The sequence below is a fragment of the Vulpes lagopus genome, chromosome 10 (genome assembly GCF_018345385.1).
Source record: "Vulpes lagopus strain Blue_001 chromosome 10, ASM1834538v1, whole genome shotgun sequence".
Classification (NCBI taxonomy): domain Eukaryota; kingdom Metazoa; phylum Chordata; class Mammalia; order Carnivora; family Canidae; genus Vulpes; species Vulpes lagopus.
In genome coordinates this window covers 63,320,427-63,341,296 of record NC_054833.1, presented here as the reverse complement: position 1 = coordinate 63,341,296, position 20,870 = coordinate 63,320,427, and the positions used below count along the sequence as shown (strand labels likewise).

Here is a 20,870-nt window from a genome sequence, read left to right as displayed (position 1 = left end):
GGACAGGCAAGCTAGGGGTGGTCTGTAAGGGGGAGATGCCTCCTTCAGCCGCTCCATGTTTCATTTTTTTTTTTTTTTATTCATGAGAGACAGAGAGAGAGAGAGAGAGAGAGAGAGAGAAGGCAGAGACAGAGGCAGAGGGAGAAGCAGGCTCCATGCAGGGAGCCTGACATGGGACTCGATCCCAGGTCTCCAGGATCACACCCTGGGCTGAAGGTGGCACTAAACTGTTGAGCCACCCGGGCTGCCCCCATGTTCCATTCTTAAGGCTCTCTCTGAATCACTGCTACCTCTTCTAAGCCAACCCCTGTACCTCATACAAAAGTGAGCTCTGAAGAGAAAGAGAAGGAGGAGACAGGGGTGTATTAAGGAGACGATTGCAGATACAAGTTAGAAGGGAACCCCCAAGGGTGAGTTAGACACAGATTGCAGATACAAGTTAGAAGGGAACCCCACAGATGAGTTAGACACAGTTGAAGAGCTACGGGTTGGTTTCATCTTCTCAGCTCCTGGTATTCTGTGCTGCAACCCACAGACTGAGAGACAGGCTCGCAGAACAGTCTTTGCTCTTTCAACCTGTTGTGGTTACCACTCAGATCTCCAAGTTTCTTCAGAAGAAAATGTTCCTGATCTGGAATACTGAGTGTCTGGCCTGCTAAGATCGCTCACTCCATTCTAAGTAGATAAATGTCCAAAGCTCTCTGGCATATATGTGAGGAAGTGCCATAAACACGTTTGGGCTAGTGTATAACTAAGGCTGCTATGACCAAGAGCAAGCTACAGCACATATCAAAGGAGTGGGCTGGATCCTCATAAAACCTTGTCACTGCCTTACAGGAAACCAAATGCAATGGCATTTGGTGATGGACAAGACCAAAGAGAAGAGAGTACGCATGTCATATAGAAACCTGTAGATTTTTTACTGTTACTGAGAAGGCTGTTTCACTGAGTGATGTATAAAAAACCAAGAGGAGACGGAAAGGATTCTTATAACAGCTAGTGAGTCCAGTTTGGGGGTGTCCGAGGAAACTGTGCACATATTGAGGAAATGGTGGCACACGTGCGAGTGGAGACCAGAGGAAGGGGGAAGACCCCAGATACTCACTGAGGACATGGATAGAGTGGTGGTGCTGATAATCCCAATGCCGCTGACAGGGGCAAGAGGGGGATCAGGGAGCCAAGGAAGGTGCTAGTTTCAAGAACAGCTATGCCACTAACTTCACAGGTGGTAGTATGGCCAAGACAGCTGCCCTGAGTCCTGGGATTTGGCAAGATGGAGTCCCTGGGGACCACAGAGGCAGGTGTGGCCCAGGTGTGAGGGCAGAGCGGAGCTGCAAGAGAGTGAGAGGGGCTAAGGGTGCAGGGGAAGCACATGTGGAGTGTTCCTATAAGAAGCTGGATGACACCAAACACAAAATCAAAGGGCTAGGGAAGGAGTAGGAGGTTGTAGTTGGGTTGGAAAAAGATATACTTTTTTCTAGCCTAGGGACAACCTGTGTACTTGTTACTAAGAGGAAATGAGCTGGTGCAGAGTAGGGAAAAACAGGAAAAAGAGAGAAGAGAGAGACAGAGACAGAGAGAGGCCTAGCAAGAGGTGGAAAGAACCAGTTGACACTAATTAGATAGCTGAAGATATTAACAAATGACTTTTCCTTTTTGTATATAATGTTTTTACGTTCCATAGAACATATAATTGCAATTTATTCCCTATCTTTTAGAGAAACATACTGAAGTGATGCAGATGAAATGACACAATGTCTGGGACTGGCTTCCAATTATCCAAGGCAGGCGTCAGGGTGGGGGTGGAGAGGTGGGGGCAGGAATAGAGGTAGAAGGGAAGCATAACTTCCATAAGCTGGTTATTTTTCATTATTTTATCTTTTGTGTGCAGTTTTTCTGTAATCTTAAAGAGTGATATTGGGTGGGTGGGTGGGGGTGTTGGTGAGGCCCAGTGCACTTCCGTCTACAAAGCTCTGACTCAGGGACTGTAAAGATCTCCTCATCTAGTCACTGACAACAGACACAAGAATGCCCAGCACTTAAAATGTGGTCCACAGGGACACCTGGGGAGCTCAGGGGTTGAGCATTTGCCTTTGGCTCAGATTGCAATCCCCGTGTCCTGGGATCGAGTCCTGCATTGGGCTCCCCGCATGGGGCCTGCTTCTGTCTCTGCCTCTCTCTCTGTTTCTCATGAATAAATAAAATCTAAAAAAAAAAAAAAATGTGGTCCATAAAACCACATTTATCCCCACCCCTTGAGAACAGCCAGCACGTCAACATGCCTGGCATCAAAGCAGAAGCCAATATGCATCTGAACAATCCTGGCTTCCTTCTCAATTAGCCCTGTCTGTCGCACATGACCCAGGGCTCACTTAAAGACTTGTGGCTGTTTTGAATTAGTTGGGGACATTTGATAGATGCTAGACACGTATCCCCCCGCAAGTTGAGAAGCCACCATCTCCTCCATGAGTACTTGGCTCAGCGATATCGGTACATCCTAAGTAAATATCGACTGGCTGGCTGATCAGATCAAGGGAAGATGGAGCAGAGATTTTAAAATAGCCTAAAGAAGACGACAATCGCCAGGTCCACCTCCCAGGAAATGGTTTACACAGCAATAAAACCACAGTCGCCGACTTCCCAACAGACATCTTTACATGTGGCTCTTAAGAAGGGCTTGCTAACGTCTCTATCAATCCTGTTTCCAGGATCTCTATAAAAGAGTTATGATCAAGAAGGTTAAAAGGTCTACTTGTCAAAGGAGGGGGCTTATCAAGCACAAAATGAAGAGGAGGAGGAAGGTGCAGAGGAAGAGGAGAAAGGGGATGAATGGCGATGGGAGCACCAGCAGCAGAATCAGCAGCAGCATGACCACATCCTGTTAAATAGGAAGACAGGCTGGCTGGACGGTGTCTAGAAGCTCCTCAGGGCCAGTGGCATCAGCCTCCCACAATCCTTCCTCTTTCCCTTCCTGAAAAGTGAAGGCTCACAGAGAAAGCAGGACCGACGTGTGTGCTATAGGACGGGGAGCTGTCCCACACCACGATGTGTCTGGGTCAGTGGGGAGCTGGGGACAGAGGAGAATCTGGGGCCTGGAGCCGACATCTGCTGGGGGCTGGGGTCAGCCGTCGCTGGACCTACCTCCTCCTGCATCCCACACTCAAGGAGCATCGTCACACAGGCCTCAATGGGGAAGGCGATCTCCCGGCCGCTGATCATGAGGTGCTCTTCCAGGGGCTTCCCGAAGGAAGGCTTCTCGACCCAGGCCTCTGAGTGGGGAAGCAAGAAAGGGGTCTGTCAGCGGTGAGAGAAGGGTGCTCGCTCGTGCTGGAGTATTTCTTTTCCTCTGGTCAGACCGATTTGCCTGACTATGGAAGACAGGGAGGCCCGGCTGAGTCTCCGTTCTTGTGGTTTGGGGATGAGGGAGGAGACTGGGTGGGGCAGAGGGCTGGCTAGCTGCATCCAGACCTGCTGGGCTTGGTGCTGCATATGCACCAACCACACACACCTGTGCCCACCCTCTGAACTCAGCCTCCCGAGGGGGGCAGTGTGTGTGGGTGCGCTGTGCTGCCCTCCAACTGCATCAGGGGACCAGCCTGGGAAGTTCTAGAGGCTCGTCTATGTGGGGCCCTATTGGGAGAGTGTGAGGGTGAAGGAGATATAGGGGTCTCATCCCAGCAGGCAAGCAGCTCACCCACTTCCCTACTCCAAGGAAGGTCTCTCACTTACCCTGCTGTGCTTTTATCTGAGGCAACACAGCCTGCAAGAGTGTCAGTGACTTCCTGTGGTACTCTGCTTGCACTTCTATGAGCTGAGGAGACACAAGATTGAGCATTACCCTTTGCCAGATGGTGGGGAGCCCGGCTCCGGTGCCCGGGGTGGGGGTGGGGGCTCTGCATGAAGGTGCTACCTGACTCCTGGGGAAGAAGGGGGAGGCCCCTGCTCTCTCCCAGTCCACCGAAAATGATGCCTTGAGCATGCTTCCTCCTCAGCCTCTGGAGCAAAGCAGTCACCACAACTGGATGTTTGGGAGGCAGGAGAGCCACCAAGGATGAGGGGACCTCCCCCGGCTGGAGCCTGACACAGATGGCTTGCCTTCATTGCGAACCTACCTTGCCTCCCACCCCATCTTCAAAGCTACACAGAGAAGTGCAACAGGAAAATATAAATGGGGAACACTCAGAAATCCGTTTGCCTAGGGGTACCTGGGTGGCTCAGTTGGTTAAGTGTCCAATTCTTGGTTTCAGCTTAGGTCATGATCTCAGGGCTGTGGGGTCGAGCACCGTGATGGGCTCTGCACTTAGCGTGGAGTCTGCTTGGGATTCTCTCTCTTCCCTCCCCACCCAGCCCTGAGTGCACACACGTGCACTCACTCTTTCTCTCTCTCAAGTAAATAAATAAATCTTAAAAAAGAAAAAGAACTGCGTTTGTCTCGAAGACAGAGCTAAATGCTAGGCTGTATATGATCTTCATTTCTGCAAGTGTGTTAAATATATGTGATCAGAAAAGGTGTGGCTTGATCCACAATCGTCAAGTACTTTGGGGATTCAATTGTTCTGACTCTAGTGATGCAGCCTGAACACCCAATTCTCTCAATTAGTCTGTTTTGATCATCTCACTACTAAAATAGCTGCTGAGGGACGCCTGGGTGGCTCACTGGTTGAACGTCCGCCTTCAGCTCAGGGCATGACCCCGGGGTCCTGGGATTGTGTCCCACATCGGGCTCCCCACAGGGAGCTTGCTTCTCCCTCTCCTATGTCTCTGCCTCTCTGTGTCTCTCATGAGTAAATAAATAAAATCTTTAAAAAAAAAAAACAGCTGCTGAAATGTTAAGAGCAGATGAACCCCAGTAAGCAACAGGCCTGCCATTTCTGTTCAGAACCCCCACCCCACAACTGGGTGCGTGTGAGGGAAAGGGGAGGGAATTGCTCTGTTTAAATGCTTGGCATGGCTTGTTTACAGTTATATACAAGTAAAATAACTAGAAACTAACAAGAATTAAAAAAAAAAAAAATCAGAGCACTGAAATAAATGGTACATAAATGCCAAGCCGGCAGTCCAAGAGAAGACTTGGAATGTCAAAAATGTCATTAGTTCCAGAAATTCTAAGATATTATCTCTGTAAATATACCCAGTGGAATATACTTGAGAAAGTGCTATTACTTTAAAATAAACTTTCCGGGCTGGAAGGAATGCTTATCGGTTCTTTTTTACGGTCAGAGGAACGTCTCTGAAGGTCTGGACCACTCACTGGCCACAGCACTGGGGGGGGACTATTACCAGGCCCAGGGCACTTCTGCCACAATTATAATTTTAAACATTTTCAGCATTTCTCCTCCTTACTTTCCTTATCCCATCACTTCCCCAATTCATGTAAGGTTTGAGTTTTGTCCCCAGCTTTAAAGGCAGGTGATCTTAACTGGATTTTTAATTTGTATTTTTTTCTCTCAAGTTATTTATTTATTAGTTTTTTAAATTATCACTGGTTTGGTTTGGTTTTTTACTTGCCTTGCACTTTCCCTGGTAAAGAGCCAGGGTCTTAATTATTTGGACCTGATTATTCAAGTATGGATGACTCAGATCCTGTTTCTCGACGGTCTAAATCTGCTCTCATCAAGGAGAGACAGGCATACAGGCTACATTAATCATCCTTTACTTACTTGTCCTTGTCTTTGGCCAAAATCGAAATGAGAGACAATTATGGACTGAGGGCGGGGTTGGCTTCTTCTCCCCAAGTTCTTTGTTTATGACAGACCCAGGTTTTTTAACCTCGGCCCGAATGACATTTGGGACTGAGTCATTCTTAGCTGTAGGGGACTGTTCTGTGAATTGTAGGATGGATACTTAACAGTGTCCCTGACCTATTCTCCCTAAATGCCCTTCCCCTAGTGGTGACAGCCCAAAGTGCCTGCAGACATGGCTGAAGATCCACTGGAAGAGAGGATAAAATCACCCCTGGTTGAGAACCACTGCCACAGACCACGGAGTTGCAATAATCATCATGGATAGGTTGAGTTTTATTCTTACGTTTGTAGAGAAATCCATAGAAGGAGAAGTAGAAGACCAGATTTATTCAGACACAAAACAGTTAAAAACTGTACTCTATCCCATGGCGTGCTCCACCAAGTTCCATTCGGTTCCACGCCACATTCTTTCCCATCCACACCCTGGCTCTTGTGAACAAACAGTAAGTGCTCTTACCTTCCCAGACCCTTACCGTTTGAAAGTAGTTTGCATAGTCAATTTCTTTGGCCACAAAACTGTACATGTCTGCTGATAGCTGGTCCTGTGGAAGGTAAAATGCACAACCAAGGTAAAACACAGAACAATCGAGCCGCTAACACATGAGTCTAGACATCACAGAAGCAAGAGGCTTTGCTGCTGTTTAATCTCATTTTTAATAAGTCCCAACATGTCACAAGACTTTTCTCTTGGACATTCCCATGTTTCCAACCATGACTCTGGGGAATGAGTAAGTGTGGAGAGAGCACCTATGCCAGCAGTTTCCCCTGGGGATTGTAACACATGAACCACGTCCAGAGTCAGGAAAGCTGGTGTGGGGGAGTGATGTGCAAATTACTTCCCTACGTCTCTACATCCTATGCTACCACTCCTGAAATGGTCCACCATTTCCTCTCCTTGATGGCTGTACTGCTTTGCTGTCCTTCATCCCCAGTACTGAGTGGCCAATCACAACCATGTGGGAAATAGGTGGAAACACACCAATTTGGGGGAAAGTCAGATAAGAGATGGGCAGGTTCAAAGGAGGGCTGCTGATTCAAAATTTGGGAAAACAGGATTTAGTCAAGGTCATGGGCAAATTTCCTGGTGTTAACTGTCCTCCACCACCCAGCTCTCTCTGGGATCAGGGAGGCAATGACATAACATGGCATCTGAATCTGGAATGTGTTCTCCTCCGAGAATAGTTTGGTTTTATGTCCATAGCGAGGTCCAATAAAAGTACATTGTGAGAAGGATGTAGACTCTGTCACTAACCATGTTTCTTGGCATGCCATGTCTTGGACCTTGTTGGCACAAGTCAGGTGATCCCTAAATGTCCTCCCTGTTTGGTAGGCTAGGGCAGGAGATCTTTACAAGGGATGCTTCGCTGAGAAGAATCTGTGATGTAAGATTTGAGGAAGATGTGAGAACAGCACAAGAAAGCTGATCCAGATGTTGAATGAATTCAAGCAAGCAACTACATACTTCAGGAGGAGCCTGATTCACGGAACCCTCAAACATTCTGCACCAACCCCATAACCCTCAGCCCCTCCAGCTGCCAGCGTGAAGCTATTCTCAGAGCACTGCGATGTGAGCAGCAACCTGTTTACTCTTCTAGTATCCTTGACAGGTAAAGAGTGGGAAAGAGTTCTTGCACCCAAGGTATGGAGTTAAAAGGGAAATCTGTTCTCTGGAGAGCTTTAAGCACAGGTTAATCAATGCTACACTTGGTCCAGTTTCAAAGAGTGAAGAAAGAGGGGGGAAAATGAATTAACATTCGTTGGGAACAGTCTAGGTGCCAGGCACAATGTTACATGGAGTTCTCATCTAACTCTCTTAGGTTAAGTGCTGAATTCCCAATTAGCTACCAAGAGTTCAAGGATCTTATCAGGTCTGGCCTCCACCATCTTAAATGTGTTTTGCTGTTGTAAGAGATGAAGAAACACAGGCTCAGAAATGGTACCTTTCCCTAGGCATAAAATGTGTTCTAAGCCTCAGCTCATCCTCACTAGAGCATCCCTGCAGTGAAAGCCTTTGTTGGGCTGCTAAATCTAGCAAAGGTTCTAGAGGAATCAACTTCGTCTGTCATCCTCACAGCCACTTCGGCCAGGAGATATCCATCACTAGCCATTGTGAGGGAGGTATGTCAAGTCAGGGAAAACACAAAGGGTCAATATGGCATGGTAGACGGAGAAAAGGGAGGGACTCCCCCCACCTCGAAAGACTAAATGTCACGCTAAATACACTGTCAATGACTCAGCATTTGAGCTTTGCCAAAAGATGATCTTAGAAAAGTCAGACAGATTGTCTTGTCTGTGAGTGCCCTCAGGAACACCAAAGGGTTTTTCAAAGGTATAATTAGATTACTGTCTTACTGAGTTAACAATATGGATCCCAAATAAGCTGCACTGCAATTCAGAAATAAAAGTGTACACTAAATCCAATTTCCATGTCTCTAAATCATTAGTGAATTTTCTTTATAAAGAAAAAAAATGACATCAAGAATCACCAGAATTTAATGTGTTTCAAAAATCATCTGTTTTGTGATTTTGCAACTAACCTACACTCAGAAAAAGAGAGTAAATAATCAAGTTCACCTGCAACCCCAACACACAGAGATAAGCTGGAAACACCAGGATGTCTGTTCATTTTGTATCTATTTTAATCAGTCATATGTTTCATATGATTGCTTGGTTTACAAAAATCGAACCAGACTGTTTTGCAGCTCATTACCCCCCAGATAAACACTCTTTCTAGTGGTCACATGATATTTAATATGTGGCTGGATCATGTGTCTATTGCTGGATATTGTGTTTCTAATTTTTCAGTATAACAACACTTGAAAAGCATTTGTTCACACAGGTGTGTATCCATCTCTTGATTATTTCCTTAGGACATATTCTGTAGTTTAAAATGAATTTTGGTTATGTATTTCCTTACAGTTAAATTTAAAAGTATTAGCAGGATAATAATGACTTGGGAAATTAGGGCTTTGTTAAAAAAGAAAAAAACATGACACCTGGGCATATCATATTCAAACTTCAGAAAATAAAAAATAAGGAATATTGAAAGAAGTCAGAGGTTAAAAACATTTACCAAGAGAAAAACAAAGATGAGAATTACATCTGACCTCACCTCAGAAACCATGCGAGCCAGAAGAGGGTGGAGTAAAATATTTAAAGTGTTGAGAAGAACAACAAAACAAGAACAAAACCCGCCAACCTAGAATTCTGTACTCTACAAAATTACCTTCTAAAGGGACTTGAAGAAACTTACAGAATTTGTTGTCCATAGAGCTGTCTGATGAGAAATGCTAAAAGAAAGTTCTTTAACGTAGAATGCAAAAGATAGAGGTCAGAAACTCTGACCCACACAAAGAGAGACAGAGCATCAGAGAATGGGTAGTGAAACTAGGATAAAACTTTTTTCTTTTTTGTCTTTTAAAGATTTTATTTATTTACTCATGAGAGACACAGAGACAGAGGCAGAGCCACAGGCAGAGACAGAAACAGGCTCCCTGTGGGGAGCCCAATGTAGGACTTGATCCCAGGACCCCAGGATCATGACCTGAGCCCAAAGGCAGATGCTCAACGACTGAGCCACCCAAGTGTCCCTAAAACTTTTATTTTTCTTATTCTTAATTGAAAAGATAAGTTTATTGAGAATGATAGCAATAATGTATTCACATATATGTTAATGTATTCATGTATTCAGATACACACACATGAATACATTGATACATTCATATAAACACACCTGTCCTTATGTCTGCTTATGTACAAGTCAGTGGAGGGAACCAGGGATATTTTGTTACTAAAAGATACTTGCACTATATATGAAATGGTATCTAGCTATTCCAAAGTCCACTTTGCTTAGTTGTAAATGTATACTACAAACTCTAAGGCAACCACTAAAACAAAAAACAAAACAAAAAACAACAACAAAAAAAGTGTAAGTGATATGCTGAGAAAGAAAGAAAACCATATGAAATGCTAACATAAAACCTCAAAAGGTAGAAAACCTGAAGGCAGAAACAGTAAAGAATAAGGGCAACAAGTAGAAAACGGGAACAATTATGATAGATATTAATCCAACTACATTCAATAATTGTTTAAACAACAATAAAAATCCACCAATTAAAAGACTGAGATTGTCAGAGTGAATCAAATACCACGGCCTAACTATATGAGAGTGATAAGAAAACCACTTTCAGTGTAAAAATATGTACAGATTAAAAGTAAAAAGATGGAAAAAGAGGGACATTTGGGTGGCTCAGTGGTTGTGTGTCTTTGGTTCAGGTAGTGATCCCAAGGTCCTGGGATCGAGTCCTGCATCAGGCTCCCTACAGGGAGCCTGCTTCTCCCTCAGCCTATGTCTCTGCCTCTCTCTCTGTGTCTCTCGTGCATAAATAAAATCTTATAAAAAGATGGAAAAAGACACAGTCTGTTAACACTAATGAAGAGAATGTGGGAGTGGCCTCTATGTCACAGCAACTGGCATACAGAGCAAGAGAAATTATCAGGAATAAAGAGGGACAACATCAATGCTAAAGGGATCATTCTACAAGATGTAATAATCCTTCGTGTGTATGCACCTGACAAGAGAGCATCAGAGTACATGGGGCAAAAGTGACAGAACTGGAAGGACGAATACAGGAATCCATTATCATCAATGGAGACTTGAACACCACCCATCAGAAATGGACAGATCCAATAGACAGAACAGTGGTTGAGGACATAGCTGAACTCAACGGCGCCATCCATTACTAGACAGAGCTGACAACCACAGACTACGTCATCCAACAGCAGCAGAATACACGTTCTTCCCAGGCTCACGAGGAATGTCTACTAAGAGAGATCACATCATGGGCCATAAAACATATTTTAACAAATCTAAAAGAATTGAAATCATATGGTGTTGGCTCTCTGACCACCATACAATTGAGTCAGAAATAAAATCACAGAAATAGAGCTGGAAACCCCCCCAATACTTGGAGATTAAACACCCCAATGCTGAATAACAACCCACTTTAAAAGTGGGCAAAGATCTGAACAGACATATCACCGAAGTATAAATACAGATGGCAAGCAACCATATGAAAAGATGTTCATCATCTTACAGCATAAGGGAAATACAAATTAGAATAATTTTCACCCCTGCTGGAATGTCCCATAGTCAAAACACAGACCACACCAAATGCTTTAACCTTAGTGGAAGATCCCTGGAACCATTTCCCATGCAAAGGAATACATGCATATAAACAAGTTTTTTAATGGCAGACATCAAAAAAGTCAAGTGACAAATAGCAGACTCGAAAAAATGATCTGCAACACGACAGACAGAAGAACATGTAATACCCCAATGCAGAGAACTTATATAAATTGATATTTAAGAAAAACAGAAATGTCAGTCCAGTTACCAAGACAAATAGGCAATTTACCAACCTGGCAATGTCTATGCGTATCTGAAGACTAGCCAATAAAGACACAAAGATATACTCAGCACCACTAATATTCAGGGAAATTAAAATTACAGTAGCATAGAGATAAGATAGCTTTATCCCCTCCCCCCCAAAAAAGCAGACTGGCAAAAGCTGAAAACAGGTACAATATATGTCACAGAGAAAGATGTGGAGAAACGTGCAATTCTGTATATTGCTGGTGGGAATGTGAACTGGTACTTCCTTCTTAGGGAAGTGAACTGTCACTATCTATTAAAATTTAAAATGTAGAGTCTTTGATCTAAAAATATCACTTTGGAGCAGCTATCATATAAAAAAAATTACCAGTGCATAAGAATATAAAGATGTTGACTGTATTATATTACTTCTGGTGATGACAAAAAACAAAACATACTAGTTTGAGTATCCATCAACAGGAAAAAAGTTACACAAGTCATGGTGTATATATGTCCCCGCAATGGAATAATACGGACTTTATTAAAAAGATTACATTAGATGTATAGCTACTAACCTGGAGAGATATCCAGGATGGATTAATTGAGAAAAGCAACCGGTAAATTAATATGAACAAGAGAACTAACTATTCTATAAACACACATACAAACAAAACAAGTAACTGGGAAAACTCTCGACGAGTGTGTATGTTATGAAAAAAAGAGGTGGGAGTCTACAACTGGCCTCCTCATCTTTTATGGCCAATGGGCACGTAATAGAGTGGCACCATGAACAATAATTCTGAACCAATATTGGTGAGGAGGGGTATCTGGTCATCCTCTCTGGAAACAGAGAGGGGTTGCTGGGCAGGAATGGGGGGCTATTACTGGTATTTTTCTTGATATATTTTCATACTTTTTCACTGGTTATGGTGAAATGCATTACTTTTTTAATCTGTGAACATGTTTTCTGGTAAAGACAGCAGATGTAAAAAGCTGCAGAACAGTGTATTAAACTTCCGTTCTGACGCACTTGGAGAGTCATATCCCGCATCCCCTCTAGACCACTGTCTCTTGTCTGTTACAGCATAATTTTCTAAGAAATAGAACTCTTAACTAAAGAACACATGGGTAGACACCACATGGGTAGCATGGATAGACACCACACAGAGTAAAAGTGAAACTGGTGTGATTGTTACACTTGGTGAATGGCACCAGCTAGGTATTTGCCATTGACACCGCAGCTCAAATGATAAATCAGCTGTACTCACGATGAATCTCGGATCTGATGAAGTGTTTCAAAGTCTTACTTTGCCTGATTCCCATAGTACTGTAGGCGGAGAGGTCATGAATTCTTTACCAACTCGTCAGTGTTTCTAATTCCGGAGAGCAATTCTATCAGCCCCTGAATGTCACCTGAATGCAAGGCTGAAGCCACTCATGCAGAGATAAGCCAGTGGGCAAGCTGACAAGATCAGAAAAAGCCACAAAGAACAGAGATGTGTGCAAGCAAAGTGTCTCTGCTCTTTTAAAACCGTATGAGATTAAGACAACAGGTGGGTACCCAGCTGACTTCCAGAAACAGGAATTGGATCTCCTCATTCCTTGGATCTAAACAGCAACAGACATATGGATGCACGTACACACGGGGTATCATGAATGCTATCTTGCTAGTTCTGCTCCATGCAACATCTGTGGCCAAGATGGGAAACATCTGAACAGGTGTAACAAAGGGCATCTGACATTTCTGAGTTCAGAGCCATGGATTTCTTAGAATGAGGCAGTCCTCTCTTAACAAGTGGGAACTCCTCTTTTCCCTATCTCCCTGGTCAGCATTTCAAGTTCACAGCTGAGGACGTCCCCAGAGGCAAGAGATTGGTTAAGGGGCTCAGGGAATATTATGAGGTGAACAAAAAGATAAAACCATTTACCATCTACAGAGAGTCAAGGCTGGTCTACTGTCTAAATTCTAGACTGTTCTGACTCCATTCGGAATCCATTCTGTGGGACTCAGATGCCTTACAAAAGCTTCACAGAGACACATTTCTTCTGTGCCTGCCATGCAGGAACCCTGGTGCTAACCCACTGCTGCACTCCCTACCCACTGAGGCCACCTCCAAGCCCCAATTCTTAAGGCTCATCCCAGCATCTGGAGATGCCAGTGGGCAAGCTTGGTGACATTCAGTTCATCCAGAGCTCACGCTTAGGGTTTTAGTCCAACACCAGTGAAGAAAGAAGAACTCTTTCAGTGCCACCCCTCCCCATTTGTCCCGGTAAAGAGAAGCAAAGAGGTGGGGGGTACCCTGCAAATCTCCACTCTGTTGGCAGCCTCTTCCATTTCTTCCCTGAGGGCATCGGCTTTGGCACCCGCAGGTTGTAAGCCACTGGACAAACCTGAAGATTTGGAAGTCTGCTGCCACCTGATGGAAAACAGGAGGAAAAGAAGAGAGGCGTGAGACAGGTAGAGAGCCCCCGGAGCACCATGGGAATAGGAACGGGGGTTACAAACATTGTCCAGGGGGAAGGAGGGCAGCTGTGGCTGGACGCAGGGGCTCAGCTGCCCCTTGGGATGGAGCAGGCATCCCCCCAGCTTGCCATCAACATTCCCTGACCATCCCGTGGGCTCTGAGTCTAGAGACGCTCGCCAACCTGGCTGAATCCAACCGTGGGTACCAGCTGAGAGGAGCAGAAGAGAATGAATATTAATCTGAAAACTCCAAAAATAATCTCCACTGGCCAGCACAAAAAGCCTCCTATCAACATTCAGATACTGCATTTATCTTATTTCAACTTTGCATGGAGAACACCAGTCATTGGAAGATGCTGTTCTGGAAAGTTCTGTGGAGAAGTACAAATGCAGGGATCCACAATAGGTTCTGGTTACATGGAGTCTGTAAATTCAATGGCTCATGGGGGCTGTGGAGTAAGAGCACTGAGTCAAATGGGTCATTATCTTAAAAACTAGTCTACCCAGGGTCCCTGGGTGGCTCAGTGGTTAAGCATCTGCCTTTGGCTCAGGTCATGATTCCCCCTAGGATCGAGTCCTACATTGGGCTCCCCACAGGGAGCCTGCTTCTCCCTCTGCCTGTGTCTCTGCCTCTCTCTGTGTCTCTCATGAATAAATAAATAAAATCTTAAAAAAAAAAAAAACTAGTCAATCCTTTATTTCTTACTTGTAACTGGGATTTGAGATGCACAAACACTTCATGGCCCTAAGAAAAACAATAGCATCACCAGGGTGACAAAGGGCAGCTAAAGCTAACACCTGATTCCTGACTGCAGGCTCTGGAAGTCGGGAGGGACACTGAAGGGAAGTGGAAGGGGACCCTGGTGCAGTTGCTGCCCTAACGTCAATTGATAAAAGAAGCTGCGAACTATCATGTGAACCCTCCTGACGAGGGTTTGCTATTAGCAAAAAAAGAACAAAATAAAGGATTCTGTGTTACTTAAAATATATATATTCACAGTGGCAGAGGGTGGGCACCTGGGTGGTTCAGTCGGGTACACTTCAGACTCTTGATTTCGGCTCAGGTCATGATCTCGGGGTCATGAGACTGAACCCCCCAACCCCCTCGCCCCACCCCCAGGATCAAGCTTTGCACTGAGCAGGAGTCTGCTTGAGATTCTCTCTTTCCCTCTGCTTCTACTTACACTCACTTTCTCAAAAAAATAAAATCTTTAAAAAAAATGCATTCACAGGAAAATTGCTTAAAAAGGCTTTGGGATGTCATGCTGGCTTGAAGGTCCAGAGATGGACACACAAGTTTTGGGAACTATTCCTCATCCGAGAGAAGAATTCAGGGCAAATTAGCAAGGAACTATTCTACTCAAAGATGCTAGACACTATAAACTCACAGATACAGATTAGCAAAAATTCCTGGGTAGTTCTTTCTCATAATGGTTTGCCAGTCAAAAATGATATACTTAATAAACCTCCCAGGCTTTGCCATTTGAAACAAAGTATTAAAGTGTTGTGAGAACTTTGTGTGTGTGTGTGTGTGTGTGTGTGTGTGTGTGTGTGTGTGTGTGAAATAAAACAGAAGATGCCAGGGCTGTAATTTAGATTGCTGATAATGAACATGGTAGATTATGAGATTAAGCTCAGGGGCGCCTAGCTGGCTCAATTCATAGAGCACGGGGCTCTTGATCTCAGGGTCACGAGTTTAGGCCCCACGTTGGGCATGGAACCTACTTAAAAACAAATAACAAATAAAAAAAAAAACATTTAAAGCTATAACCACCATATAGCTCATACTACCTGAAGAAAAAACAAGGAACCAATATATATGTGAAAAAAATAAAGTGACCACAGATGCTGATTTTTATGGCTTCGAAGATCTGGGCTTGATTTAAAAAACAAACAAACAAACACGAATATACTTAAAATGTGTCTATTAAGACATCTTCCCAAGTTATTCTTTTCTTTCCTATTTCCCTCTATTTCCCCCTCCCCACTGAATTCTACTCCTTAGATAATACCTTGGTAGTTTAAAAACATATTTTTCCTCTCCCTTTAAAGGGAACTTTTTTTGCAATAGAGAAGTAACCTACTTTGAGATTACAAAATAGTGATGAGATGCAAAATGAGATCATGGAAATCAAACAGTAAAATAGCAAGGAAAACATGGAAAAATGTGTATGGATAGTAATCTGCTGGGGAAAGAGACCTCCTTAATCATGAATTTCAAGGTATGGTGGCCTTGTCAGACATCTATTCTACAAATAAATGCAAGCATTTTCCTGCTCCGTCAAGAGAAGAAAGAGGGATACCTGACCAAGATGTCTGAGCTTTAAAATTTGCAGAAAGTTCTGGGCATGAAGGAGGGCACGGAATGTAAGGAGCACTGGGTGCTTTGTGCAACTAATGAATAACTAAACTCTATCTTTGAAATTTGTAAATAGTCTATGTTAATTGAATTCACATAAAACAAAATAGTACAATAAAATAAAACGAAGAAGAAAGTTCAGCTCTGATGTGACATCATCATTTGCAGGGAAAGTTGCCATTGCTACAGGACCTGGGGGACATGGAGATGGAATACCACTTTTAATAAAGGCTAGAGGAGAGAAAAGGGCCAGAAGTAAGGGTATGGAATTTTAGGGATCAGGAAAAGGGTCAATAGGGCAAATGCAAGAGGAGTTCAGGGCAACAGGAAGTCGAAAAGAAGAATTTTTGGAAGGCAAACAGGAAGGTTCCTTTAGAGGGACATTTATTATTTCATCTGTCCAGTCTCCTTCCCTTTGTCATTGGCATCCTCTGATCTGTGAGGCCTTGCCCTACTCATACTCTGATGTGTGGGCAAAAGGGAGCTGCTCGGTTGGGTTTTTGTTGTTGTTGTCATCATCATCATTGTTTAAGATTTATTTATTTGACAGAGAGACAGAGAGAGCAGAGTAAGGGCCAGAGGGAGGGAATATCTAAGCAGACTCTTGCTGAGTGCAGAGCCTGATGCAAGGGCTCGATCTCGTGACCCATGAAAGATCAGGACCTGAGCTGAAAGCAAGAGTCAGACGCTTCATCGACTGAGCCACCCAGGCGCCCTGGGAAGCTGCCAGTTTTGCATAATCCTCACCTATGAGCAGACCAGCTGAGGGTCCCTGATGCAAACCAAGCCCATGCTCATCCTTCATCACCTTGACCAACGTACAGGCCAAGGAAGTGGCATGGAAGCAAAATCAAGGTACATGGACCCTCTCCTCTGTACTTTCAGAATCAGAACATAAGGAACAGGTGTTGTGCTGGGGAGCTATGAGCCAAGGGACCATGAAGACACTGGATCTAAGATGTCTGTATGCAGAGAGGCAGGAGGTGGAGAACAGCTTGTGACCCAACAAGATTCTGCTGTCCATCCCAGAGGTACTTAAATCTGCCACATTTCCAGAATTCACTCCTAATAAGCTACGTTTTTAATTCCATGAGCTGCCCAGTATCCATCCCTAAGTGCTCCCATTTTATTAAATCAGTTCACCTGCTTCCAAAGAAAGCGGGTGTCTTAATCTGCTCAGGCTGCCATCACAATATACCATAGACTGGGTGGCTTTAAGCAATAGAAATTCGTTTTCTCACAGTTCTGGAGGCTGGAAGCCCCAGATTGAGGTTCTGGCAGGGTTTGGGTCTGGTGGAGGCTCTCTTGCTGCCTCCTCACTTGTCCTCACATGGTCTTTCCTCCAAGCGACTATGCAAAGAGAAAGAAATCACTCTCTTCCTCTTATTCTAAGGCCACCAATCCAATTGGATCAAGGCCCTACCCTTATGACCTGACTTAACCTTGATTACTTCCTAAAGGCCCTACCTCCAAATATAGTCACATTAGGGGTGAGGGCTTCAACCTGTCAATTTGGGGAGGAAGGGCGAAATTTAGTCCACAGCTATTCAGCAGAAACGTGAAGTATCCTGGACCCAGAAGGGTTGATCTTGAGATATATGCTCAGAAAAAAGAGAGGCAGACTTTGGGAAGGAACGGGGCTCCTTCTGTAACCACTCCCAAACCAAACTTTTCACAGAAAAGACATTTGTGCTATAACAGAAAGGAGGGAAACTGAGTGGGGGAAAAATTAGAGAGGAAGACAAACCATAAGAGACTCCTAACTCTGGGAAACAAAGGATTGTGGAAGAGGGGAAGGTGAGGGGATGGGTTAACTGGGTGATGGGCACTAAGTAGGGCACTTGATGGCATGAGCACTGGGTGTTATACTGTATGTTGGCAAATTGAATTTAAATAAAAAATTTAAAAATAAAAGACTTTTGTGTATCATTCAGTTAAATTCAATTCAATTCACAATCTTTAATTCAGCATAAAGCTTGAGTTTTCCTTCAGCCTTCTTATCTATTATTTCTCAGCTTTTAAGCTTTGGTCTTGTCTGAGGATATTAAGGCTGGTATAATTGGCTTTTCAAGCAGGCAAGCCAGATTTACGCAAATAGAAGCAAATATTACACCTTGGATTCAGACCTAATTAAATATTGGATAAATGATCTGATTTGACAGCATCCACCCAAGTTGTAGTAGAATTCAAAGATCCAGTCATAATGATCAAAAGCATGTCTCCACCTGGAATACGCCATTTAGTTCTGGAGAGGGTGACTCGTGGAGGGCAAAAAAGGACGAAGGAAACGTCTGGTGATCCCACAAAGAATACACACTAACATGTGCTGACTGACCACAATGGGAAGTGGGGTGGCGATGGCGGTGTCAGGTAGGGAGAGCTCAACTGTTCCAAAAGAGCAGCTGATGATCCTTGCTATTCAATAGCACAGCAGTTGGTCTTAGGGTCTCTGCTGTATCTCAAGATGCAGTCCTCATGTTAGCTGGAGAGGGAAGGGTTAGGGGAAAGGCAGGAAATTGGGGTGGGATGGCTTCTGAAAAGACAAAGGTTGTCAAGGGTCTCAGCTGAAGTTTAGGAGCATCAAAATCTGGGCAGAGATTTCCTTGCCAAATCCCAACATACAAGAGATGATAAGCTGAGAACACAGAAGAATTCATTAAAATCATGGAAGACACGTTTGGAATGATGCTTCTCTATGGTTTGGAATCCATACGCCACTTAGTGTCACCATTAAAAATGCACCACATGATTAGATGGACCATGACTCCTGCCTACTTTCCCTCTCATAAGGAGACTGAACAGGGGCACCTGTGTGGCTCAGTGGTTGAGGGTCTGCCTTCAGCTCAAGTCATGATCCCGGGGTCCTGGGATTGAGTCCCACATCGGGCTCTCCACAGGGAGCCTGCTTCTCCCTCTGCCTATGTCTCTGCCTCTCTGTGTCTCTCATGAACAAATAAATAAAATCTTAAAAAAAAAAAAGGTGGGGGGGGGGAGGAGACTGAACAAAAATAGGTACATAGAGGTGGCAACAACAAGCCCTGATGCTAGCATCTGGCCTTCTGACCAGAAGCTCTGTTGCTGGAAATTCAGGTTTCCCTTACAGAGGCAGAGCGATCTCAGAGCTAAGAACCAGGTCCCCACGGTGAAGGAAATCACTCTACAAACCCAAGAGCAAGGTGACCACCACCATCCTAACAGTGGGACAATCAGCATGTCTTTACTCTTCGTGTGACTCCGCAGATGTGGGCCTTGAATGCTGACATCATAGAAGGCAACTAGACGTGGTCTGAGGGTGCCACAGTCAGCGATACCAAATCCCCATACCCCATGAAACCTGCTCTGTCTTCCTCCACAGGTGCTAAGGAGAGAGCTTCAGTCCTGAGTCAGAACTCTGACACGTTCCCTCCTCCTCTTCCTCCTTCACAGAAGGAGATGAGCTTCAGGATCACAGCCCTCCTTCCATAGGCAACAGGATGTAAAAATCCATGTGTACCTGGCATTTACAGCAAAAGGTAGTGCTTTTCACCTTAGAGTAGGGCTCTAAGATTCTTTAAATGGATTCATTTTGAGGAAGCAAATCAACTTTTTGCAAGAGGTGTGGGTTCAGATGTCCAAAAGTACTAGGGCAGATCGAAGTTCCAGAAGCACTAAATTAAAGAAATCTTTGTTTTTCTGTTGACCTAACCTGTTCTATTTCCGGTCTTGGGGGAAGTGCCCTATACTTCATATCAGTCCAGATGCAGAATTCCAGTTAGTTAAGGCCCAACTAGTTAAGGCAGCAGCTTCTTTTTGTAAAGCGCTTGGGAAGTACTGTGACGAACGTGATCTCAACTGACACTCAAGACAACCTCCTCACGTCCACCCACCAATGGCGCTACTACTTGTGTGCAGGTGACTGAACTGAGACTCTCAGAGGTTGACTTGACAAAGCTCACAGGTCTAGGAAACAGGCGACCTGGATCTCACCACCTCTCCTTCTGACTCCCAGTTCAGGACTCTACCTTATATCTCTCAGCCCCAATACATCCCTATACTCTGACTTTATTTCTTATCCTCGGGAAAATTAAAAAGCAGTAAGGACAGGATTAAGATCGATGTGCAAAGAGCCTGTGGTAAAACCAAAATGTTCCTTCCATATTCATATTCAGGAACCTTGCATTCCTTCACTTTGCACACCCCGCTGCAGGATTTAGAAAGTTATATATATGCACCATGAGGACATGTGGCGGTCAGAGTCAATGGCATCTCAGTGCCTCTGGCGACCCCCTTGCTGTAACAGGTACTTTCTGGAGGCTTCTGGAGGCTTCACAAAGAGAGCAGCATAGCTAGAATGCTGCTTCCCTCATAAAGGTCTCAGGCTCAGAGAGCAGCTACAGAAAGGGGAGAGATACATCACTGGCATCAGGTAAAGGTGGGCAGACCCCAGAATCAGAATATTGCCCCCTTCTTATAGACACAACACCCCACCCACCATGCCTCTTTGATCTCAGCTCCTACCATGTCCCCTGTTGGTTCCTACCCTAGCCATGCTGCCTTGGTGCTGGACCCTGAATATAGCAGCCTGATCCCCTCCCACACACACACACATGCCACAGGGCCTTTGCATGTGCTGTTCCTGCTATCATGGAGAGTTCTGCACTCGAACTCTGCATGGCTGCCTCCTTCTCATCATTTAGGTCTCAGATCATGTGTCATCTCTAAGAAGCCTTCTCTGTTTTAACCTACCTAATATCGTTGCTTCCCTTTCTCCATGAATGTCTTCCAAAACTGCACCATGCTACCTTCTTTACAGGACTTACAGCTGCCTGAAATCGCCACGGATTCACTTGGCCTAGGGTCTCCCATCTCCCGCACTGGGCTACATGTAGTTCCCTTAGAACAGGGACCGCCCCCCCTTCCCCACCTCTGGCTCACGACTCTTACCTCCAG

At 44.5% G+C, this 20,870-nt stretch overlaps 1 protein-coding gene across 4 annotated transcripts in view; it reads right to left on the bottom strand.

The window, feature by feature from the left end:
• Nucleotides 1-20,870, bottom strand: part of ARHGAP44 (Rho GTPase activating protein 44) — a 168,709-nt gene that overhangs the window by 35,191 nt on the left and 112,648 nt on the right. For all 4 annotated transcript variants that reach the window (XM_041770699.1, XM_041770701.1, XM_041770702.1 and 1 more), the window contains exons 7-10: nt 13,418-13,535; nt 6,218-6,286; nt 3,730-3,811; nt 3,142-3,269 (exon numbers count right to left, since the gene is read on the bottom strand). In XM_041770699.1, coding sequence (XP_041626633.1) covers nt 3,142-3,269; nt 3,730-3,811; nt 6,218-6,286; nt 13,418-13,535 — 397 coding nt within the window. The remainder of the gene's footprint in view (nt 1-3,141; nt 3,270-3,729; nt 3,812-6,217; nt 6,287-13,417; nt 13,536-20,870) is intronic.